The sequence below is a fragment of the Strix aluco genome, chromosome 7, assembly GCF_031877795.1.
Source record: "Strix aluco isolate bStrAlu1 chromosome 7, bStrAlu1.hap1, whole genome shotgun sequence".
Taxonomy (NCBI): domain Eukaryota; kingdom Metazoa; phylum Chordata; class Aves; order Strigiformes; family Strigidae; genus Strix; species Strix aluco.
The window spans coordinates 16,191,777-16,217,870 of NC_133937.1; the positions used below are offsets into that span (position 1 = coordinate 16,191,777).

A 26,094-nucleotide genomic window follows, 5' to 3' on the forward strand; every position below is an offset into this window, starting at 1 on the left:
TATATTACTCCCTCTGGCTCTCCAAAAATTCTATCTTTTTCCTTCGACACCGAATTTTGAAAGTAGAATAGATGTCCTTTGACATCTGTTGGATTGTAAATTCCAGCACAAATGGATGGATAAATGATTGTTGTGCATTCTAAAGTACACTCTACCTTGACCTAGTGCATATCTCAATTCCTACAAAGATAGTAGCTGGATTTTATGTATAGTACACCCTAAAAATCAATCAGAATGCATTCCAGATAGTCATACCAGTCATTACTGAAAATTTAATATGCCAAACACTCTTGAGTACAGTAGCACACTATAAAGATTATAGAAAACAAGCAGACAGATCAAATTCAAGTGTCTAACAGATTATATGCCTACATGCTTTTGCTTGCTTAGGAATGGGAAAGTTTGGAAAGATCTTCATGCCAAAACAAATGTCCAGCACACTCCTGTTAGACAAAAAGAGAACAGAAGGAGCCTCTCTTTTCCTTTGTGCTAAAACGTTTTATAATATTACCTTCACAGGGTTAATAGGAAGCTTAAAAGTATTCTGTCCCTGGATTTCTGGGCATTGCTTCTGAACACAGTTTATGACTTTCAAACTCAGATTAGACTGTTTCAGAAAATAAGAAAATGTGTCTATCAGTTGACACAAGCATATTGGTAGAATAAATAACAATTTGGGCACTCATCATTCAAATATAAAATGAGAAAGTGTAATGTCTGTGCATACCAGAACACTTGGATAATTAACAGAATACACACCAAAACAGGACAGTGGATTTGTTCAGGAAGTTCTTACAAGCCAGAATAGATTGGAACTATTAAACCTTGGCATAAATCCAAGCTAAGGGCTCTAAAAACTACTTACATAAATACAGGCTTAGTTTTTAATGGAAACTTCTTCTTCTTCCTTTTACCAGTAAGCTATGGGACAGACTTACCACTGGTTGTTCCCAGAAGCAAGAGTGCAAGAAAAGAAGTAATTTGTAAAATGTTACTGGAAACCAAATGGCTTTGGCAAATGAATAGGTTTTCAAGTAAATCAGGTAATAGACAATGTTATAAAATAACTGTTTATACAAAGGGCATCCAGCATTTTTTTTTTTATATGGAAAAACAGATTTTCATGATAGTCATGATTTAGTAATATTGCTTCTCAAGAGAGAGAATGATAAATTACTATTTTCCCCACCAACTGGAAAGCACTGTTCTTTTTAGAAGGCAATTTAGTTTGAATGCTCACACATAACAAAGGAACTTCCTTACCAAAGATGCCATTAAGAAAAAGGAATATACAATCTGAGGGGGTGGAGGATGGGAAGCTTTTTTCCACATATCAAGCAAATTATGCTTAAAATTACATTATTACAATTTTAAAAAATCTTTTTCCATCAGTTTCAACTATGTTAGGAACTGAAAGCTCTATTTCAAGATTTTATATGTATGCAGTTAATAAACTGTCAATAAGGAGCAAAAAGGTACCACCAAGGTCAGGTCGCTCTAGACCATGTATTAAAACCAATTCTAAAAAGAACCACAGAAGGGTCATTGTAATGGGTGACTCCATTCTAAGGGATGTTGAAGGCCCAATATGCAGACCGGACCCACTTCATAGGGAAGTCTGCTGCCTCCCTGGGGCCTGGGTAAAGGACCTCATGGTAAAACTCCCCACTCTAGTGAGACCTAAGGACTACTATCCTCTCTTGTTTTTTCAGGGAGGTAGCAACATTACTAGGAGAAGTCCTAAATCAATGAATAGACATTTCAGGGCCTTGGGGAAACTGGTTAAGGGGCCAGGAGCACAAATAGTGCTCTCCTCCATCCCTTCAATTGCAGGGATGGATGAGGAAGATTACAGGAGAACTCAGTAGATGAACTTGTGGCTCCAAGACTGGTGTTACTGGCAGGGCTTTGGAATTTTCAATCATGGGTTGGTATACAGGATGCCAGACCTTTTGGCATCAGATGGGATGCACCTATCCCAGAGGGGAAAAAGGATCTTGGGGCAGGAGTTAGCTGGGCTCATTGAGAGAGCTTTAAACTAGAATTGAAGGGGGAAGGGGACAAAACTAGAACTCCCAGACATAAGCCCCAAGGTAGGTTACCAGAGTTTGTGGGCTGTTGTGCCAGCAACGACCCTCACCCTGCCATCTCAGTGGAGGCAAAGGACAGAGACATGCAGCACAACAAAGATGCAAGGGATATTGATGGATCAGTAACTGTGGTAACACCTGTGAAAGGTCAGGCTGGACTTATGACCTCTAAATGCAAAAAGGTGCTGGGGACATCAGTCCATCTGAAGTGCATGTATACCAATGCACACAGCATGGGTAACAAACAGGAGGAGCTTGAAGCCATGATGCAGCAGGAAAATTATGATGTAGTGGCTATCACAGAAACATGGTGGGACGTCTCCCATGACTGGAGTGAGCCAATTGATGGCTACAAGCTCTTTAGAAGGGATAGAGAAGGAAGGAGAGGCAGTGAGGTGGTGCTGTATGTTAGGGACTGTTACGATTGCTTCAAGCACAAGTATAGTGAAGACAGGGTGGAGTGTCTTTGCATTAGAATCAGGGGGAAGGCCAACAGGGCAGATGTTGTAGTAGGAGTCTACTCTAGGCCACTCAACCAGGACAGAGAGGTGGATAAAATAGGAGAAATTAGGAGAAATCTCACGATCGCTTGCCCTTGTTCTTGTGGGAGACTTTAACTTCCCAGACATCTGCTGGAAATACAGCACAACAGAGCAGGACCAGTCCTGGAGATTCCTGGAATGTGTGGGACACAACTTCCTGGCACAGCTGGTGAGGGAACCAACCAGAGAAGGTGCCCTGCTGGACCTCCTCTTTGTGAACAGAGAAGGACTGGTGGATGATGTGGCGGTTGGAGGCCGACTAGGGCACAGCGATCATGAAATAATAGAGTTCTCTATTCTTAGAGAGGCCAGGAGAGGGGGCAGCAGAACTGACATCCTGGACTTCCAAAGGGCTGACTTTGACTTGTTTAGGCAACTGCTTGACAGAATCCCTTGGGAGACTGTCCTGAAGGGTATAGGGGTCCAGGAAGGCTGGGCACTCTTTAAGACGGAAGTCTTAATGGTACAGCAGCAGGCTGTCCTCAGGTGCTGTAGGAGAAGCCAGTGGCAGAGAAGGCCACCTTGGATAAACAGGGAGCTTTGGCTACAACTCAGGGAGAAAAGGAGAGTTTACAGCCTTTGGAAGAAGGGGCTAGCCACTGACAATGATTACAAAGATGCTGTGAGGCTATGTAGGGCAGAAATCAGGAGGTCTAAAGCCCAGCTAGAAATTAATCTGGCTTCAGCAGTCAAAGATAACAAGAAGTGTTTCTATAAGTACGTCAGCAGCAAAAAAAAAAGACCAGGGAGAGCCTCCATCCCCTGCTAGATGCAGGAGGAAACATGGCAACGAGTGATGAGGAAAAGGCTGAGGTGCTTAATGCCTTCTTTGCCTCAGTCTTTAATAACAAGACCAGTTGTACTGAGGCAATCCAGCCTCCTCAGCTAGAAGACAGAGACTGGGAGAACGACTCCCCCCACAAGCCAGGAGGGGATAGTCAGTGACCTACTGCATCACATAGACTTACACAAGTCTATGGGACAGGATGGGATACATCTGAGGGTGCTGAAGAAGGTGGCTGGGGTGCTCACCAAGCCGCTTTCCATCATTTACCAACAGTCCTGGCCAACTGGGGAGGTCCCGACAGATTGGAAATTGGCCAATGTGACGCCCATATATAAGAAGGGTCGGAAGGATGATCCGGGAAATTACAGGCCTGTCAGCTTGACTTCGGTGCCCAGGAAGCTGACGGAGCAGCTCATTCTGAGTACCATCACACAACACATGCGGGACAAACAGATGATAATGCCCAGTCAGCATGGGTTTATGAAAGGCAGGTCCTGCTTGACAAAGCTGATCTCCTCCTAAGACAGGGCGACCTGCTTATTGGATGAGGGAAAGGGCTGTGGAAGTTGTCTTTGACTTTAGCAAGGCCTTTGACACCATTTCCCACAGCATTCCCCTGGCAAAACTGGCTGCTCGTGGCTTGGATGGGCACATGCTTCTCTGGGTAAAAAACTGGCTGGATGGCCGGGCCCAAAGAGTTGTGGTGAATGGAGTTAAATCCAGTTGGTGGCCAGTCACGAGTGGTGTCCCCCAGGGCTCGGTTTTGGGGCCACTCCTGTTTAACATCTTTATTGATGATCTAGATGAGGGGATCGAGTGCACCCTCAGTAAATTTGCAGACGACATCAAGTTGGGTGGGAGTGTTGATTAGCTCGAGGGTAGGGAGGCTCTGCAGAGAGATCTGGACAGGCTGGAGCAATGGGCTAAGGCCAACTGTAGGAGTTTCAATAAAGCCAAATGCCGGGTGCTGCACTTCGGCCACAACAACCCCCAGCAGTGCTACAGGCTTGGGGAGGAGTGGCTGGAGAGCTGCCAGTCAGAGAGGGACCTGGGGGTGTTGATAGACAGCCGGCTGAACAGGAGCCAGCAGTGTGCCCAGGTGACCAAGAAGGCCAATGGCATCCTGGCTTGTGTCAGAAATAGCGTGGCCAGCAGGGACAGGGAAGGGATCTTACCCCTGTACTCGGCACTGGTGAGGCCACACCTCGATGACTGTGTTCAGTTTTGGGCCCCTCACTATAAAAAGGATATTGAATTACTCGAGCGTGTCCAGAGAAGGGCAACGAAGCTGGTGAAGGGTCTGGAGCACATGTCGTATGAGGAGCAGCTGAGGGAACTGGGGTGGTTTAGTCTGGAGAAGTGGAGGCTGAGGGGAGACCTCATCGCCCTCTACAACTACCTGAAAGGAGGTTGCAGAGATGTGGCGATGACTCTCTTTAACCAAGTAAAAAGTGATAGGACAAGAGGTAATGGCCTCAAGTTGCACCAGGGAAGGTTTAGACTGAATATTAGGAAGTATTTCTTTCCAGAACGAGTTGTTAGGCGTTGGAATGGGCTGCCCAGGGAGGTGGTGGAGTCCCCATCCCTGGAGGTGTTCAAGAGTAGGGTCAACATAGCGCTTAGGGATATGGTGTAGTTGGGAATGGTCAGTGTTAGGTTAATGGTTGGACTAGATGATCTTCAAGGTCTTTTCCAACCTAGATGGTTCTGTGATTCTGCGATACAAACCACTTAAACTTACATAAACAAACAAGATTTTTGGAGCAAGTTGCTACTAAACCGCACTACATTTCATTGCTTTTGTGTATTGGGACCATGGCCATTTCTATTTAAAAAAAAATAAGTAACTGATTTTTTTTTTTCTTTAAAGGTAGATCTGGACAAGCAGAAACAAAGGTTGGGCCCATTTTATCTTGTTTCAACAGAAAATTTGAAAATTAAAACTACACAAGCAACAGAACTTAAAAATAAATTAGCACATTGTACAACAATAGGACATGTCTTTAAACTGACTTGTTTTACCCCAGTAAGAGAATTATACAAATTTCACACCAGTAAATCACTGGTGTCTAAATCCATATAAAATGAAATACAAAATGTTAGTTTAACAAAGATCAAGGAAAGACCCTTAGGCATTTGAGATCGTTTCTTTGGAATCAAAACAAAAATAAAGCTAGCTATAAAATTACCACTTTGGAAGGCTTGCCTAATGGGAGAGCAATTAGATCTCATAAAGAATCAAGTCCTGTCAGGTCCCTAAAACTTGCATAGAAAGACAATGCATTTTCTGATAAAAAAATATGAGCAGTGGGACCGAGTAAAGGTTCAACTTAGAAAAAATGGGTCTAAACAAAGTAATTTAAGGGAAAACAACTTTCCCAAGATGGGAGAAATTTTCTAAAGCTTAAAAATGTGTATCCAATATTTATTGCTCTCTTCATGTTATTATATATACACTCAAGCATCATAACACTTGATAGAATATTTACAGTGATTATTTTCTATCATTCCACACTGATCCTGCACTGTCATATGCTGTTTCTGCGGGCTCTGAAAGTGAGAAAGAGATTTTTACAATTCCTGAACATTGTCTGTACAAAATATGGAGTCAACCCAAAAAGACCAGATCCTGTCTGGAAATAATATACTGTATGCATAAAGATGAAGGCTGTAAGATGCATGGTGCAACGCATGCAGAATGATATGCTTTTGCTCTCCCTGAAATTCATAGCTAAATAGAGCAAGAAACATTCAAGTAAAATTTCTGACTGAAATCACAATGAAAATATTCAGCTTGTTTCTGCTTCCCCTCCCAATCCCCGCAAAATCAATTTAAAGCTGTACCAAACCATTTGCCAGACTTTCAGATTCTGGTAAACAAGTTTCTCCAGGGACAAATAAAAGCACTCACAAACTTACAGCATTCTTCTTTCCAGTTTGCATTGAGAACTGCCAATATTTACGTATGCAACAGTTGATTCAATCATTTTTTACAACACTGAAAGCATTCAGTGAAGGAAAAAATTGAAGATATTCAGAACCTAAAATAGCATGTTTAAGTATTTCATTCCTTTCTTGGAGATTTTTCTATTGACTCCAATTAATCTTTTATGGGCTTGTGAACTTAGAGATTTTTCTTTGTAGGAAAGAAGTTGATTGAGTTAATGGGCCCTGCCAGCAGGTTGTTCCAAGCTTTATTTACAACACCTGGAATTTTTGAAAGTTTTCTTAATTATTTCCTTGTGAATATATTTTATATATACATATATATATATAAAACTTAATAGATCATGCTAACAAAGTCTTTTTAGGGCCAATTTTACCCTTTTTTTGGATGACACTCTCTTCTCCATTCACTTTATTTATAACTGTGCTTAATCATCAAGGAACTTTTTAGCACATGTTTAGCATGCAAAGCAGAATAGTTCTGGGAAGAGTAAAGACAGAAGTAATAAAGAATTATGTGAACAGCTAAGGGTAAAAAGTTGATAATTTGAGGAATATAATTTTCCTTTTCATAGTAAGAGAGTGGGCATTCCCAAGCCCTAACAAAGACAGTGGCACTTTGAACCTGGTAAGCTCCAGATCTGAACGGACACCCATATGGACATGTCTGCAAAGCTGACTAGAGCCACACAATTGCTTTATTGCAAGAGAAATCAATGCAGGCACATGACTTTTGATGCTGAATACTACTGGCATTTCTTTCGCCAAGACAGATTCCAAAATCAGCCATGAAGCCACACTTCTCATTCACTATCATCTAAATAAATAAATCTGAGGATACCTGGTTTTTAATGGTACTTTTCATGTATTTTTATAGAGCTTGGGCACTTACAACATTCTGTCATTCTACATATTGCCTTAGTAGACCCTAGCCATTTAATCCAACACCAGAAATCCAATCTTGAAGCAAATATGCTGGCTTGAAAATCAAAGCCACAACACGTATCTTGGGAATTATGGGGGCAGTGGGTTGCAATTATTTTCATTTAGTTTTTTTTTACCCTCTGAAGACCAGGTGTGTGCTGAAATTCAGGATTTTGGTCTGGTCCTTTCTCTTTAAAAGGTATCAGTTACCACATGAGCTCAGTGTCAGAATGCAATGCACTACAGCACTTTCAGGACATCTGATTTCCAGTGCATCATATCAATTTACACCAAGACCAGGATGTAGCTTCACACCCATCTTTAGCTCTGGCACAACGACAGTGATTATAGGCTGCAACAAATTAAAGTCTAATCAGTTCCTTTCCTCATCCTTCCCATCTGTATCATGGATCCTCATTCAGTTGCATTGCCAGCCTGATTCTTTCAGAAGGTTTCAAGTAACAAGGCATGCTACTAATGTTGCCTCAATCTTCTGCAGTGCTGCAGAATTTGAACCCACAGTAAAACTAAGGTCCTATCAATTCATAAATGTAAAACTGACTTTGATTCTGGTATCCTATGCAGAACCTGCCTCTGCACAAGTGGTTTGCATGATCAACATGGAATCAATGTGTAACATGGGCAATAAATAAGAGTATTGTTGCTCTGGTTTAAAGCTGAAAAATGCTGCAAGCTTTATAAATTTCTCCTTTTTAGAACAAAGGTGAAATAGCTTGGAATTCACCCTTCCCCACTGCTTCAGTTTTTCATCTGTTCCCTGAACTTTTGCTCTACAGGTACGCAAAAGGAATTTGAGAATTTGACCAAGGTGCTTTTTAAATTCTAAGGACTGGTGAAAGAGGAAATTGAACACTGATCTACCTTTAATGTTGAAAAACAAAGAAGAATCCATTTTTAGTGCAATGAAAACATGTTAACATTTCAAAATTATAGCCCTAAATTTTTAAACTCCAAAAAAGCTCTCTCTTTGAAAATATTAGAAAGTTTACAAATTCTCTCAAAATTACCAATGCTGCATGTAATCATCTACTTAGCAATATTTAAGTACTCTAATCTCTTTACATTTTTCTCTCTCACATACAAAAAATATCACTGAATATTATTATCCACAGATTTACTTGCTTTCCCAATAGACTATCTTTAAATCCTCTTTAATATGAGTTAAAATCTCTAGTCATGACAGGTATGGTTTTCTCATCTAGTGCTTGAAAGGCACAGTGTTCTCTGTAACATGACAATAGAGCAGGAACCAGTACGGAGAAGGCCTTACAGCAAAGCTTACCACCTTACAGCAGTTCATACCAATAAAAGTCTAGTTCATACCTCTGTGATTGGTAAGGTCTCTTGATCCCACAGGCAGAGGTGTATATTGTATCTCTGGAGAGATGGAGGCAGCATCACCAGAGGCCTGTGTGATAAAACAAGTATTATCAGTACTCTGAGTGAAAGTCAGTGATTACACAAAGAGGATGCACCTGAAAGATGAGTGCTATAACATGGTTACAGGTGCACAGAGTCACCAGCTGTGGAGGATTAATTTGTTTTTAAGACTGCCTGCAATCCTTCAATGTAGCTGTACTCACAAGAGTTTACAGAATGATCTTAGGTATCGTTACTAAAAGAATATTTTCATACAGCTCACAGCTTCAAAAAATTACCATCTTTATCAGGAAAACTCTGGGCAATGTTAAAAATGTTCTTCTTGATGAGACAGATTAATATTTACCCAAAGGAAATTATGACTAAGTCCACATGTAAGAAAGGAGTCAAAAAATAGAACACTGGAATAAGATACCATACTTTTCAAAACTAAGCTAAAAAATGATTCTGCCATTCCACTGTCCTCTGTTCTAAATGAAGGGATCTCTTAAAAATTATATTGCTTATAATGCAAAAAAGCAGACAAGTATATAGAATTGTTAATAATAAACACTAAAAACCCACACCAGAAGTTTGAAGAAGTAAGTACCAAGACAACTTGCTCAGAATCCTTAAAAGCAAAATGTTAAGGGAGAGGAAAGGAAACCCAAATCTTTCCCCATAATAAAAATTTCAAGATCCTATGATTCCAATTTTAAAAGATTAGGCTGTAGAGCTATGGTTTGCAATAAACTAATCTTCATCCAGTTGGATGTTTCATCTGAAGAAAAGAGCTATATAAAGCCAAGACAAGTCACATTTACCATCTTGTTTTTTAGTTATAGAGCAGCAGTGTTGCATTGTTAGGAGGAGATATGAAAATAACGGATCTTGTTGCTGAATATGAATCATCATCACAGTTTTTAAAATTCAGTTTAAGTTAGATGGATTGATAACACGTTCAGGGATAGAGTTTGCTCTGGAGTGTTTACAGTCCACCCATTGCAACGTACATAAAAAGATGATGGGTTTTAATGGAAGACACAAAGGGCAGTGTCCACTAAAAGTTACATGATAATTTCTAATAGAAAAGATAAGGCAAATAAGAGAAGAAATACAAAAGTTAAACTATTTCTTGAATCTCATGATAATTTACAAAAGGAAGTCTTGAAAAAATAATTGCTGTATTCTATGCAGGTTATTCCTTAATGATATATTGGTTTATAAACAGCAAAAGTCAATCAAAGGAATCTACCTCAATCTTACTTATTTTATAATTAATCATATCCTCAAAATTTAGAGTTTTTTTAAATTGAAATTAATTCAAAACCAGATTTACAATGTCTGGTTAAGATAAAAGTGTAAAATAGGACTATAATGTTTTGGAGAAGAAAAAGCTTCAATACTAATTCAAATCTTAATTGCCAGACTAAACCTGAGAACAACAATCAGAAATCCACAGTAATGAAAATTAATCATGGTAATAGTTTGTTAAAGGCTGTAACTTATCTTCTGTCATAGCTGTTGAACTCCTAGATGATAGTATATTAAAATGTTAAGAGGTAAGTAACAGAGCAGATTAGTACACTAAGCTTTTGTTCTGGAGACCAGCTATCAATTTCTTCAAAACAAACATCTTAATAGATAGGTTTGCCTAAACAGCAAGGATGCTACTTATCAGATATGAATAAAAACCTAGAAAATCCTGCCTCTGCTGACTCACCATTTATAATACACCCTTTTCAGGGTACCTCCTTTTCAGAGAGGTAATGCTATAGACACAACTCTCACCTTCAGCTAGAGTGAATAATACTTTGATTTTAGTGAACTGTAAACATGCAGCTCAATCTACGCTGGACTGGAAATCTTTCCTCTGAGGACCAATATGAGCTGAGGGCACATAACATCTCAGAAGATGAGATAGATGCCCCTAACACCCAGCAATGTGACATCTGAAGAGAATTCCAAGAACAGGCATCTGTTCACAACTATTTGTTTTCTTTGGGCTGAGTTCTTCCTGTCTTAACAAGAAGAAGAATGTCACTAACTATTTAACATTAGACTTCATCCCGGTAAATCACTCCAAAAGATGGAGGAATAAGTGGTCTCATACTGTACACTCTAGATGTTATCTGCTTATTCAAGTGTACTTATTTGGGACTCTGATAATAGTGAAGGATTCTCTTTGGTACTTTTAATCTCAATTTAGACTGCTGACAGCTTGATGATAGGTTTTCCTAAAATTACTGGAAGAGGCTTTGCCTTTTCAGCAATATACCACTGAGTGAGCAAAATTCAAGAGCTTCTAAAAAGGATATTGGAGTGAAGGGGCAATTTAGCTTTATTTCCAATTTTAGGAAAAGCAAGAACAGGAAGGTTTGTTTATTGGTGTTTTGCTGTTATTTTATGTGCAGTATATAATTCCCTGTCAAATACAGAACAGTTTTCATTACCTTTTAGCTAAGTATTCAGTTGGAGCAACTTTAATTCTATGGAATATCATCCACTTGTTTTGCACAAACACTAGTTGGAGTTCTGAATCACGTTTCTGAATAAGCCTGTGCACCAGCAAAAAGACAACTATTTTTTTTCCCTTCCACATACTGACGTTTGACCCTAAGCTATTTTCCAAAGAGATTTGTATAGATTGTATTACTCTTCATATTCATAGGAAGACTTTGATAGTGACAGTATCGACATATGACAGTTATGTCTTCAAGTGTTGGTGACATATGCATCAGAAGTTCTTGTTGCAGTGGAAAGTAACTACAAATACAAATAGCTTTGAGGGAAGCTGGTTAAAATGGTAGCTTCAGTTTTATAGGAAGAGGTCAGCAAAGAAATTCTAACAGAATTATTACTGGAGAAACTTGTATTCAAAGTCATCCAAGTTTTGCAGTATATCATAGAAGAAGGTATAAAAGTTACAAGGCCAATAAAGGCAAGACTACGCACAGCCTATGCACATAACCAAACTCTTGCTAAATTGAGGTGTCTCTGTCTTCGTATTAACCTGCAAGTTTTGTCCAAGCTGAGAATTGTTGTACTTGATACTAAATAGACAGACTGTAAAAGAGTACTGTATTTTCAAACCATATTCATCAAAATTACAGATACTGTAGAAATTGCAGTAGGAAAAAAACCCCAAACAACCAAACAACAAAAAAACCAACCAAAAAAGCCCTCCAGAACCTAAACTTTGAGTAATTTTAATTAAAGCAATGGTTATTGCTTAGGTAATTTTAGTTTTTGTTGATGAGTAGCAGCGCTACAGGCTTGGGGAGGAGTGTCTGGAGAGCTGCCAGTCAGAGAGGGACCTGGGGGTGTTGATTGACAGCCAGCTGAACAGGAGCCAGCACTGTGTCCAGGTGACCAAGAAGGCCAATGGTATCCTGGCTTGTATCAGAAATAGCGTGGCCAGCAGGGACAGGGAAGGGATCTTACCCCTGTACTCAGCACTGGTGAGGCCGCACCTCGATTACTGTGTTCAGTTTTGGGCCCCTCACTACAAAAAGGACGTTGAATTACTCGAGCGTGTCCAGAGAAGGGCAACGAAGCTGGTGAAGGGTCTGGAGCACATGTCGTATGAGGAGCAGCTGAGGGAACTGGGGTTGTTTAGTCTGGAGAAGAGGACGTTGAGGGGAGACCTCATCGCCCTCTACAATGGCCTGAAAGGAGGTTGCAGAGAGCTGGGGATGAGTCTCTTTAACCAAGTAATAAGCGATAGGACAAGAGGAAATGGCCTCAAGTTGTGCCAGGGAAGGTTTAGACTGGATATTAGGAAGCATTTCTTTCCAGAAGGGGTTGTTAGGTGTTGGAATGGGCTGCCCAGGGAGGTGGTGGAGTCCCCATCCCTGGAGGTGTTTAAGAGTATGGTTGACATAGCGCTGAGGGATATGGTGTAGTTGGGAATGGTCAGTGTTAGGTTAATGGTTGGACTAGATGATCTTCAAGGTCTTTTCCAACCTAGACGATTCTGTGATTCTGTAAGATGTGGCTTGATATTAGGCTGTATTGGCATATCATTAATACCCATTGATATTCTTCTATTTGTGTCACATAGCTTGTATTTGTAGCCTAGTATTTCTCTACTAATATTTACTCTTATTTCTAAGGTATGCCAGTAGTTCTTTACACACCTATACACATCAGTAACTGTAGTAGCCATTAATGTATTATACTTGATATATACTTACAATATAGATTTACATATATACAATATATGTTACAATATATACAATATGTTACAATATATACAACTATATACTTACAATACAGGAAGACCAGCAGCATGTTGGCACATTCCTGAGAAGGGTTCAAGAGATATACAGTGCACTTATGGAAAGATGTGGTAAGTAAAATTATTTCAATACACACATGTACATACAAAGATTTCCTTAGCCAAATACATTTAATTCCAAAATATTTTTAGAGGACGTCACAAAGAGAAATCTTAGCTTGATCAAGACATCATCCAAAAGAGAGATGATAGAGTGCAGAATGAGATGTAGTAGCAAAAAACAAAAAAATTAAGAAAATATTATTTATTATAGAACTCAAGACATAGACTAAGTATTCTCTTGTATGTTACCTTAGAAAGATTTTAAGTGCTTGGGATTTCTCCTTTGCAACATGTTTCTCATCTAGTATGGGAATATCTCAAATCTCCAGCATTTTAGAATGTGACTCATTTCAGGGAACTGATGAAGAGGCAAATTTCTTGGGGACAGCATGATACTCCTTCTCTAAGTATGACCCACAATTATCAAGAAATCTTGTGTTCTGTGATACTGTTGTTTATTTTCATTCATCACAGTTTTAACACTTGTCAAAGTCATCTAGTAGTAAGGTTGCAGAGAAATGACCTTAGCAACTTGAAAGCTTGTTGCTTCTCATTCGGTGATTTACATTCAAATAAAAATGGAAAACAATATTGTGACATTGCAGTGATCAGCCCAATGGTACATATCACATTATCAGATGCAAAACTTGGATTTAGTAAGAAAGTATGATTTATTTCAAAAGATTTTTAATATATCCACAGGGAAACTGCAATTAAGAATGAAGGAAATCACTGCATCATCCATTTTTTAAACTGACAAAAACATTTCTCCAGAAAGGTATATGATTAATGGGACAATCTGTGGTATAGTTCCAACTTAAAGGATCAACTCATACTTGCTTTTGAAAAACTTTTCCTTTTATGTAACTAAACAGTAATATTTTCCTGATAAGCTTATTCTGTCTCAAATGTACTCAGTGCTTAAAATTAATCATATTTTAACAGATACATGGCTTATTATAATTTTAAGAAAAGTCTGCATAAACATCTACCTAGGCTAAGGACCCATTTTGGATTTCTTGAGCACACATATCTTCCCCAAGACAGACAATGGCAACAGTCTTCAATCATTCATATATACTTTGAAAACTTGCCTAAATATGTGTATATTAATATGTCAGCAATGTGTTGATTCACCCCCTTTGTAACACTGATGGCAGCAATTCACATGTCTTAACCCATGAGTATATTGGACCATCATGACTTGTTCACATTTGTGATAAAATGTACAGAAACCTTCCATGGAACTCCTCCTGAAGACTTTTTTCCCCAAAATTTTAGACATAACTAACTAGAAATTAATTGTTTACAGATTAAATATGTATATTAAAATCGTGCATAAATTTGCAATGAGGTAAACAGTCTGCCTAATAACAGAAAAAGATTTAAATGTATTCATTTTGGGTTGAATTTATGACATGCTTGCAGAGAGTATCAAAACACTACTTTAGAGGGACCGCTTCTTCCCATGAGTTGCAGAGTACCAAGCACAGTGGGGCTCTGATTTCACTGTGAGGTCTTTGCCTTGTGATTGCAGAAAATATTACAGGAAACAACAACACACCAAGTCTTTAACCATTCCGTCCTAGAGAATGGTTGGGGAAGAACAGCTTTATTTACAGTGTATTTGCTTTTCTATGAACTCAGGAACCATACAGCCAGTGAAAGAAAGGGATAAAGGAGGAGACTAGAAAATATGCAAAAGCAGGACCTGACAGCACACTGTATATGTCAGGCTACAAAAGGTCTTTCTTTCTTCTCCCTAGATGTGAACTAGACTAGAAGTCTCAAATGGGCCAGTCGAAGTTTGTGACCCATCCCAACAACTTATTATGTTCTGGAAAACCAACAGCTGGCATGGCATGCTTATGTAGAGAGACAGCTGCCCTTGACGAAATGGGATTTCCTGATTCTCCTTCTTCACAGCCAAGCATAGTTAACTACGAGTTAGCAGTTGCCTTTACCAAACCTCCAGTATAAATTAGAGTCACTTTAATTAAGGGGGAGAGGAGGAAATAAATGCATGGTGTTATCACAACTTTCCCGATCTCTGCAGGCTTACTGAGATGACCTCCTAACCTGGCATAGCAATAGTGATTTATTTTAAAATTTGGTTTCAGACGTTTGACTACAGTACTGAAAAATAGAACAAAGTAGATGAGTTTTGGATGGAAGGTGGGAAGAAAGGAAAAGGGTTTCACCCACTTTTGTCTCAATCTCATGCCTTAAACTGTCCTCATATTTTGCCAGATGTCCCAAAGATCTGAATTACTTTCTTTCATCAGCAGCCATTTTCAAGAAAATTAAAAGTAGTAATTTAACCAGTCTTAATAAGGACAAACATAATTTGATTACTCTGAACTAATATGCCATTTTAATTTACTTTTATAAAAGTGCCTCATTAGAAAGAATTTCCTAGGGAAATTATAAGGAGTCTTTTTCCCAAGGTTTTTTTCTCATTAATAATAAAGAGAATTTATGAGACAAGAAGGGAACTTAAGGGCAGTTATTGGTAGGATAAGGGATTTTTTTTTGCCTTTATGATTTTTTTACCTGCTAATCTAATACTCACAATAATAACTTTTTAAAAAATCATAAGGAGTCTGACCTTCTAAGTCTGTGATGCATAGCTTTTAGTATGATGTGGAAGTGAAAAATGTTTTCCTAGTATGCAAACACAAAGTAAAGTGTGAAGGGAGAAAAAAACCCAACTTTGTAACATTTAGAAGAAAATTAAGTCAGCCACACACTGGCAATTCTGGCTCTCAAGAGTCTGGGAATCTAATTAGACTAAACATAAAAGTTTCATAAGTTTAATCCCCAATTTCACTTTTCAAGGAATAAAAAACCCCATACTTGGATGGTAATAGTAAGGGAACATCCTGTGTAGTATCAGGATATACTGTACATCTGCTGCAGCAAAACAAATTTGTAGAGACCAATGGTTCAAAAATACAAATGATCTGCTATTTTTAGCAACCACACACATTCTTTCAAATACTTTCAGCTGCTCAGAGAAGTAAAGGGGGGACTATAATTCAGAAAAGCCAATCCTCTTTGAATCATGGTTTGAGAAACAGTAAAATTTAAATGACTCTGCTTTCCAAATTAAATCTCTCTACTAGAGATTTCCTTTTTGTATTTCTAAACACAAGAATAAACAAAAATTTATCTAATACTTATACCTATGTTAGCAAAAACCGCTGCAACTCATTTCTGACATTTTTAAATTTAATAAATAAAACAAGTGTTTCAGCTATAATCAAGACTGTGACGTTGAACTTAGCAAATATTCATTCCGGACATTTTAGCAGCCTGTTTTCATATGTGATGGTATTAATAGAGTAGGCCAAATTATTGTAGTAATAGGTTGACAAGGAGAACAGTGATCTTATATTTTGGTTGGCCTTCCAATTCCAATAACCTTTAACAGGAAAAAGCAAGAGAATTTTGCTTATTTAACAGAATTAGTGGAGCTTAAGAAGATTCAAAGCATTTCAGAATATATTTCCCTTATTCTCATATAAGAGAGAATATCACTTCTCACTTGAATTTACCTTTTGGTTTTCACTTAATGTTAAATTGCAAGGTTGAAAGCAGGGTGCAACTGGATCAAAAATGTAAATGAACATCAGATAATTCTTATGCATTTAGGCTTAATTGAGTGTAATCGATATGTCTGGTGTGCAGCCAAATTCAACTATTGTGAAAAGCACCTAATGTATGGACATTATTTTTGGACTACTGAATGCCAGAAAATAATGAGCTGGCATTCAGCTTTGGTGAATCAGACCTTGAATTTTCATCTAAGAGCAGTTTTGAATTATTACTGAAGATAAGGTGTAAATGTGCAAGGGAATTTTATCCATGTTTCTCCCATGAATCATAAATGAGGAAAAAAATTACAGTCTAAATTGCACTTAAAAGGAATAAAGTCTTTTCATGTCATACATGATTTATCAAAATGATCTCATTTTAAGAGTACTGTGGTGTATCTTGATTAATAACATTAGTAAGCATGATGAATGGCCTCTTTAATGGTAACACAGAATTTATTGGCAAAATCCCTACTTCTACCAAAAAGCATGGGAAGTAAAACACACAGCAGCTAGTAACTTGCAGAAACAGCTTAAGTAAACTCCATCCTATATATTTTGCATTTAGATATCTCTGAAAATTTGCAGTTTGAGTTTATTCTCAGGTTCATTTTGAAAACAAGTAATAGGTTTTACCTAACGTTGTAGGTCTATCCACTACAAACGTCACTTTGCGGTTCCCTGCAAAACAAGATGAACTCGACATGTACTGTAAGAGGATGTAGCGAATTAAGGTCTTTCAAGAACATCAACCCGTCCCCTTATGACCTTTTTCAATATCCTCTTCATTTTGCTTTAATATCCTAAATGCTTCCCTTCTCCCATTACTCCATCTTCCCCCTCTTCCCTCCCCCCCTTTTTTTAAGCCTGCTCCAGCCTGCCCTAACTAATTTCCTTTTGGGCTGACAGATCAGAGGCCTTCCTACCACTGTTCCTTTTAGACCTGTGAAGCCCTCCTCATAATCCTGCTGCTTGTCCACAATTAATCTTTCCAGTTGCCACATTATTAACACTACCACCCACAGACAGAGGATGCCTGAGCACGGCTGGACACTCGCTCCCCACTAGAGCATCAAAGCTGTCAATCACACACTATCCAGAAAGTTGCCTGCTGTCAACATCAGAGGTTTTCATCCTCTCCTACCCACTGATCAAACATTTTTCTTCAGAAGATTAATTCCAAATCCCCACCCATTTCCTCCCATATCCTCTTTCCCTTTTAGGTTTACTCAATGATCCATCTTCTGTATGGAAAAGGAAGCAGTGTATAATAGAAATCTTTTCAAAACAAAAGTTCAGCAAAACTAAATTTAAATCCCAGCTTTTATCAACCTCTTCTCCCTCCCGTGCAAGTTAAACACCTTAAAGAGCTTGGATTAGACCTCATCACAAATGCCTTTCTTTGATCAAAGGCTCCAAGACTTTATACAAATATAATCACAAGGCAATGACTGCATCTAAGGAGCCTGAATTGATTTGTTCTACTGTAACATATAGCATACAGAAACACCCGTTAGGTTTTTTGACTTCCATGACCATTGTTTTTCAATTTAACATCACTCAAAAGGCAAGAATTTTAGCATCTTCTTAACACTATTTTTTCAATCTCAGCAGAGAAAAAAAAAAAAAAAGTGACTTCTTATTGCATGGTATTTGCCTTGTATCTTTTTAAAAATCGTATCTTAGCTACCTACATTTAAAAGTAGAAGGATGCAAAAGATTCTGCTGCTCACTCAGTTCAGTTTAATGACTTGAAGGAAAGTAACGTCACTATTATCACCTCTCCCTAATCATATACCAGATTCTAATATTTTCATTTGTGATGAGATAAACTTTACTGCTCAAGTGGGTCAGTATCTTGTATTATGGTAGATAACAGGATCTGCCTCTAAAGGAGCACTTAAACATTCTAGCAACACAATAGTAAATGAAAGGAATACCCATTAATATAATCCAACAATCTATTCACTGTAAAACTTAATGTTAGCTTTTAAAATAAGAATAAATTCCTTTAAAATCACACTACAAAATAAATTCAAAGTTGCTAAATAATACTCATCCCTAAAATAGATTTTTGAATGCTTTTTCTTCTCTTAGACTGGTATTAATGAAAATCAGGAAATCTAAAGACCCCCAAAAGTATAAAACAATAAAGGAAAATCTCCTGGCCTTGACTTCTGGTCTGGGTTTGGGAAAGCATCCAAGCAACAAGTATACATTTTATCTTGCATTTCTTTACCAGCATTTTTACCTTCTTCACCTTCTGGGAACACACATGCTACCTTCTTTTCATTTACAGCATGCAGGATCCAATGGGCATACATGCTAGTAAAACAAAGTGCAAGGGGAAAAAAAAAAAAAGTAATAAGCCTGTCATACCCCAACTCAGAAAACTGCAACAGTTGCTAGAGAATTTTGAGTTGTCATAGACAACTATCCTTTGAAGTGTCTTGTAAAGCCAACCACAAATGAACTTGCAGATGCTAACCTTTTTCTAAGTTTCCACCACATCAGTGCCCAAACATGCCATTTATTGCATTTCACTCATTGTCCAACAGCCCTGAAGGAGTGAAAGAACAACACTGAGTTTTTAGATACTACAACTTCAACAGGAGGTGCAAAAGCATAAGGAAGTTAACGTAAGGGAAGTACACTGATAATGTATTAGATTCCAAGTTTACTTCAGTCTTTTCCTGCAATATTTTTCAACTAATTATATCACAACTAGAAAATAACACTATTGGAGTAATTGCTGAGATTTATGCTATGCGGTCGCATAGCAACAGGGTACAAGCTACATATAAACACAGATGCAGAACTCAAATACACATTACATGCAATACAGTAACTTCTTACTTTTCATAGACCTGTATTTTGAAATACAGATTTTTTCCAATCTGATGTCCATAGATTCTTCAAAAGCAAAGACAGACAGAATCAGCAAGGTAAATTGCTTTTTTTTGGATAGGAACTGCTGAGACTGTTCCATAAATTAAATTAGTAACATAATATCATCACTTGCAAACACATTCAGTGACAATCAGAGAAATGCAAAACTGCATATATGTTTCACTGACCAAGCATAACTGCTGGCAATGTTAGAGGTTTACTTTGCTTTGCTATTCCTTTTGCCATCCCCTGCTTGCTTCATTTTTTCAGAAGCACAGACAATGCCGCAAAAATTAAAGCTAGATCCTAAAAATTATAAGATAACAGTAGTTTAATGACTTCTGTTGAGTTGCACTGATCTCCTTGCTTAATAGGCACAGGAATTAAGAAATGGGAAGGTTAAAAACGCTTTCAAGGCATCTCCATTCCGTCGTGTGGGAATGAAACTGAATTGCAGCTAAAACCTCTTGTCACACTACTTAGTCAGCAGAAGGGGGTGCTGTAGTGTAACCTATTTAAAATGCAAATAGAGTAACTTTTGTAACAGCAGATTAAAACTAGCGTTTTATTCACTTGGCATACCCACAGCATACTGACTGCTGGAATCAGACTTGTCACTGCACACCGCAGGTTATTAATAGAGCTCAGAATGGTGTTGCTAAATGTGCAAGTTAAAAGCAAATAAACAAAAATGGATTTATCTGTGGTATTTGTTCTCTGGGAGAATTCAGCAAGGCCTGTCTTACACTGCACGTCTGTTTATCCAAGATCACTAAGGCTCAATTTTTGGGGTTTTTGGTTTTTTTTTTAAGTATTTGATTGACAGCCACTTACCACAGCCAGAAGTTCTGGGGTATGTGATCTATAAATTAACATTCTAGAGAAAAGCACAGTTATTTTCAACCTGGACAAATAAATCTATTGAATAAGACACACAAGAAAGAGTCTGTGGTGCATAACCACTACTTTCTAATAGGCCTTTCTGGACTCTCATGAACTACCAGCACATGAGAAAACACAAAGTCAAAGGCTTCAGCAGAACCAAATCAACACATTGTGCTATGGCTTTACACTTAATTTTCCTACAATGTCAGGTGTTAGGGCAGACGAGTGGGTTTCCTCTCTATATTCAAGCCAATTCCTCTGTTCTTCATCCCGATCTCTCAGAGACTCATCAAAAATGCAATTTAATTACATCTCCTCCTCCACCTTCCCCTCCCAGAAAGAGTGTAAACATGACTCCTTTTTATCTCCTGATACATCTGGACAAGTAGACAATGTGCTAAAACAAAATAAATCTGCCCTGACAGTCACATCAAAGGGTTCAGCTAGGGGCTTGCAGCTACTTAAGGCACAGGAATGTTGTTGCTAAGCATCGCTCTACAACCTATCAGTCCCTTAAAGAAGAGCTTTTTTCTTTCAGAGGGAGATGAGGAAATCTGGAGAGTGGGAACCAGACTGCAAAGGGAGATTGGGGATTTTGGAGGATTTTGAAGCTTAAAGTGAATTGTGTGAAGAAAAGGGGGTTTGGTTTGGTTTGTTTTGCCTTTTGACATACAGGGGCAGGGTGTGGGGGGGAAGCAGGGGAGGAAGGAGGGGTTAAAACTTCTTAATGAAACATCTTCTGAATTTTCCCCTTGGATAAAACCAAGCAAAGTCTTTGATATCCTTTTCCAAATCGCTGTACTTACTGTAGATACAAAATATAAAGACAGTGACCAAAAGCAATAGGGCTGGGATACCAAGCCTGTTAAAAGTATATTGCAAAATGCATCCCATGCCCTGCTTTTCTGTCAAGCACTTGATAAATACATGTACGTTCCTAAATATGTGAAACCGGGAACAGTGTCCATATCTAATAAACATGCTCTACAGAGAAAGGAAACTTTTGATACATATACACACAACACACTTTGATGCTTGATTTACTAGTAAAGACTATTCCCTTTAGAGAGAAGCTTTCATTGAAATCATCAGTCTTCCACACCATGCCCTGTAGGACTTAGTTTGTGTGTGTTTAGTGCTTAAAACTCCAAATGAAGCCAAAGGAAGGTAAAACCATGCTAAAATCAGACCTTAGAAAGATACTAATCATAAACACAGCCATGATAAAATGGACAGCTAAAAATTTGAATACTCTCATCTCACAGACATAAAGACGTATCCAAGACAGATAGACAATCCAGCTTGAAATGTATGAAACAATTAGTTTCAAAGCTTAATCATGTTGAAGAAAACCAGTAGTTCAGTTGCAGCACCACTGAGAGGTGAATGAACTTTGATCACATATCTTTGGCTCCTAAAAACAGTTTTAAAAAAAATCCTCTTTCTTTCTTAAGAATTAAACAAAGAAAATGTGAAATGGACTCATTCTACATGCAGGGTAACTATCAAGAACATGAACAATTACAGAGCCCATGATATTACGCAAATAAATAACACTTAGCATTATCTTCAGCACTATCATATTTATTAAACACTGACTGAGGGCAGCAGTAACCATTTTTATTGTCCCATATAGCTCTTATTTTCTAATTAAACAGAAGGTTATTTCCACTGCCAATGCAGCCATTTATCTTATTTGAGTGTTACATAATACTTTTTGCCAGCCAAGCCTGACTATAAAGTGTTCTGTGTGGTGAACTGTGGCCCAACTTGCTTTCCTGTTTGGTAATCATAGAAATGGGCCATTTTGTGCTGTGTTAATAAATAAACTTTTTGCAATTTCTCCTAAAACATGATAAAGCTTATACTTTGTCCTACCCTCTAGCTTCAATACAAGGGCAATGAGCTGTATTATTAAAGATATAGGTCAAGCAAACCTGATGATTTCAATCCTGTGGGGTGCTTTAGAAACTGTTGTCATATTACTGAGATCATTCTGCTGTTCCTAATTATTCCTCTTGGTTGCTTCACATTTCAAGTGATTTCTCTCACACTTATGTCAAAATTTATAAGCTGCTCTGTGTAACAACACTACATTATTTCCTCACTTGTTATGGTAATATAAGACAGAAACTAGGAGAATGCTTTAATCCAGCTGACAAGGATAATGTAGTCTAGAAATGTAATAAACTTTGTATTCTACTAGAGTTGTGGTTTTTTTCCTACCATGAAGCATTTCATATAGATAGACATCTTAGAAAAACTAATTGCTACAATAACTTGAATATCCTCTTATCTGAGTTGCTTTCATCAGAAAAAATGCATCAGCATTAAAGTGTTCACTCCGATAGCTTGTGCATTCTCCTTATTCCCATAATTGTTATTCCACAACATTCTGTTGACTGTACTGTAAAACATACTGCCAAAAGGAAACCTATTTCCAGGAAATCTGTGCATCACACAAACAGTGCAAAACATTTGTAATTAACAGACTGGGCTTTAACAGTGCTGTAACACATCTTGGGCTGACTGGCACAAAATTTTATTTGCACTAAGTAGTTTGAGACTGGGAAAACATAAAATCAACTTTATGTGATAGCTTCATGTTCTACAGTGTCTTTCCAAGGATTTCAGAATGTAAGGAAAGCTGCCAGTGGAAAAGGTAGTCTAATGAAAGGTTTGAATTTTAAAGCTAGTGTGGGTACTGCTTACTGTGGGCGCTAACATGCAGAAGCATCATTTCCTTCAGAACATACTAGAGGGTACAAAATGATGTTAACCCCCACACACACACACAAAAAAACCCCCAACCAACAAACAAAACAAAACACAACTCCAGTTAGAAAATGTCATAAGAGTAGTTCAAACATGACATCAATCCCAGTATTTCTAGGGATAATTTTGCTGAATTAGTTTGTATGTGCAATTTGCTGTATTCGTCAAATGTCCAATGGGTTTTTAAAGTACTTTTAGTCATGAGCAAACTGAAAAAACACTAACAGATTTGTAAAAAAAAAAAGACCTACTGCCTCACAGTTTTGAGCTCTATCATCATGGTAATATGAGAGCAAGTCCACTGCATCAAATCCATCACACAATAAGATAGGAATAGGAGCACTGGTCTACAATGGCAACCTTTAAAGGAACTTTTTCCAGATACATGAAAAATAATATTTAATTGATCATGCTCACAGGAAGCAGAGAGGAGGCAAAGATGAAGCTAGTGTTCCAATTAGACATACTCACCAACAGCATAATCAGGAAAAAAAGAAAGGAAAAATACAGAACAGATTTCTGCTTTTGTCTCTGTTCCTCCTTCTGTCTTCCTTTACAGAGTTGATGACCTGACTGAAAATAAACTTGGCAAGGTGTGAGGATGTGGAGGGAGCAAGAGGCAGAAAAAAGTATCTTCTGAAGGGTTTCACATCTGGAGCCCAATTAGAAGAACTGGAGTCTTTCTCATGCCCTGACAGTTGGCAGGATGAACTGTTCATATGTTTATAAAGTAAGATTTCCCTCTTCTGTGACTTCTTTCCTAGACAGAAGACTCAGCATGTATGAAAGACACACTTTGCCTCTTCCTTTTGGCTTTTCAGCTACCACCTGTCAATATGTAAAACCATCTTGAAAGCTGACAATTTTAAAAGTGTGTCTATGTTCAGATTTGTTTCCATAGTGCATAGCCAAAAGAAGGCAAAGTTACAGCCAATTTTAAAGCTGAGCTCTAATGGAAAGAGCATTTAGGCCTTATGACTAACACAACATAATACAATACAAATACAGAAATTTGAGGGATATAAATCATGTGATTAACGAATATATTATTAATTTGTAAAGCATCTGCTCAGAAAATAAACTGTGATGGGAATGATTAACCACAGCAACAGGAATTTTAGGATCTTCATAAACGAAGTCATGAGAGATAAGAACTCTCACAAAAGCATTAAACTACAGTGCCCAATGAACACACATCGGTATATTTACATAGCTTTTAGCGAATCAAAATAAACTAAAAACAGTGGGAGACACTAGACACTATGAAAGGGGGAGGCAGTCAGAAATAGCTATGGAAAATACAATTATATAAATTTGTTAAAAACAAAAACCACAAAGGCAAAAGTGGAGTACACAAAAAACACTGTTGCAGTGTTAATGATTTAGGATTTCTTAACTCTATCGAAAATAAAGAAATGTCCTACATAAAGTAGCTCAGAGCTGCCTGAGACTTCTTGCCCATATTTATATATTAGAAATGCATAACAAATGGTGGATGAACTCCATAACATACTTAACCTAACTAATTTTTATAATTACTTTTCTTGAACTTATTAATAAATTATGTCCATTTTTATATTTTATTTGGAAGATACCTTCACCCTGCATGAGAGGAGAGAAAAAACAGCAGAGGAGTTGTTTTATCTCAAAAGTCTGTTTCCAAGCTCTGTGTGTGGGTTTCTGGAGTTCAGACTGGCCATGAAATACTGGTATGTGAGAACTTTTTCTTTCTTAAGGTGATGGATTTAATGAATACTGTCCTAAAATGCATTGGGTTCTGTCTCTTTGAGAGGCTTTCTATGAAGAAATGTTCTAACTAGTGGTTCCTATCAATAAAATCCAGAAAGCACTTGACAAAGTCTATCCCTCAGCTCTAGAAACTATTCCCCAAATTTGCATAACTTCAGGACATACTACAATTCAGGGATGAGGGGAGGGCCTTTGTAAGACAGAGTAACTGTTCATTTATAGGACTGTTGAACTTTTTCTGGTTTCAGCTGTTACTATGGTTGCTTACATGGCTGACATGTACTGAGCACTTCCAGTCTTGGCTAAAAAACTGCCGTCTATGTACAGTTTGTTGTAATTCTAGGAAATCTGTTCCAACAAATCATCATTGCCATTAAAATTCTTTTTTTTTCTACCCTGGGTGTGTAAACTTCAGTTACAACAGCTTGTTCTTTTCATATCCACTGCCAATTAGATGGAAGTTCTTAATCTTATTCCTGATATTGCTGTTCACTTGAAGCAATGCTATTGACATAGTCTGATCAACTCTCCTCCTAACATCCCTTTGGCTACCCAAGACAGACAGAAATTCCTGGAATTTCTCAACATATATTATCCAGTCTTCTAAAAAATCACTTGCCTTGTCTACCTCAGTTCTCTCTTCAGCCTCCCAGCAACTGTCTAGAAACACAGGTTTCTCCAAATCTACACATGGTGTTCTCGTAGCAGTTGTACCACTAAAAAATACAATGATAGTATTAAAATTTCCCCTCATACTTGATACCGTATAGGAATATCAGATGCGTGTACTAAAATCTAATGATTTTGTTTTATCTCACTAATAAACAGGTTACACAGTACCAGGCAAAGAACTGATCTCACTTTATCAATATAAAACATGTTCACTGGCACTTAACTCACTGAACATATGCCATGTTGAATTTGTACTATTCTAGCCTCTGAAACAAAATAATGTATGCCATATTTGCTTAATTAAATTACAAAACCAAATTAAAGTCATTGTTGTTATCAGTACTGAGGCTCACAGCTTGCACTGAGCAAAGAGAACATGGACTAAAGGAACAAGACATCCTTCTTTCATTCCTGTTCTCATCTGTCCCTCTTACTTTACACCAGCAGTTGAATCTGCCACCTGTCAGACTACATTTTCAGAAAAAATATACACATTTACAGAATGTAACAAATGCAT

At 37.9% G+C, this 26,094-nt stretch overlaps 1 protein-coding gene across 1 annotated transcript in view; it reads right to left on the minus strand.

Annotated features, from left to right (window-relative positions):
• The window catches only part of LRMDA (leucine rich melanocyte differentiation associated), a 693,930-nt gene that overhangs the window by 103,051 nt on the left and 564,785 nt on the right, over window positions 1-26,094 (minus strand). The window contains exon 6 of the mRNA XM_074830576.1: window positions 8,634-8,718. Coding sequence (XP_074686677.1) covers window positions 8,634-8,718 — 85 coding nt within the window. The remainder of the gene's footprint in view (window positions 1-8,633; window positions 8,719-26,094) is intronic.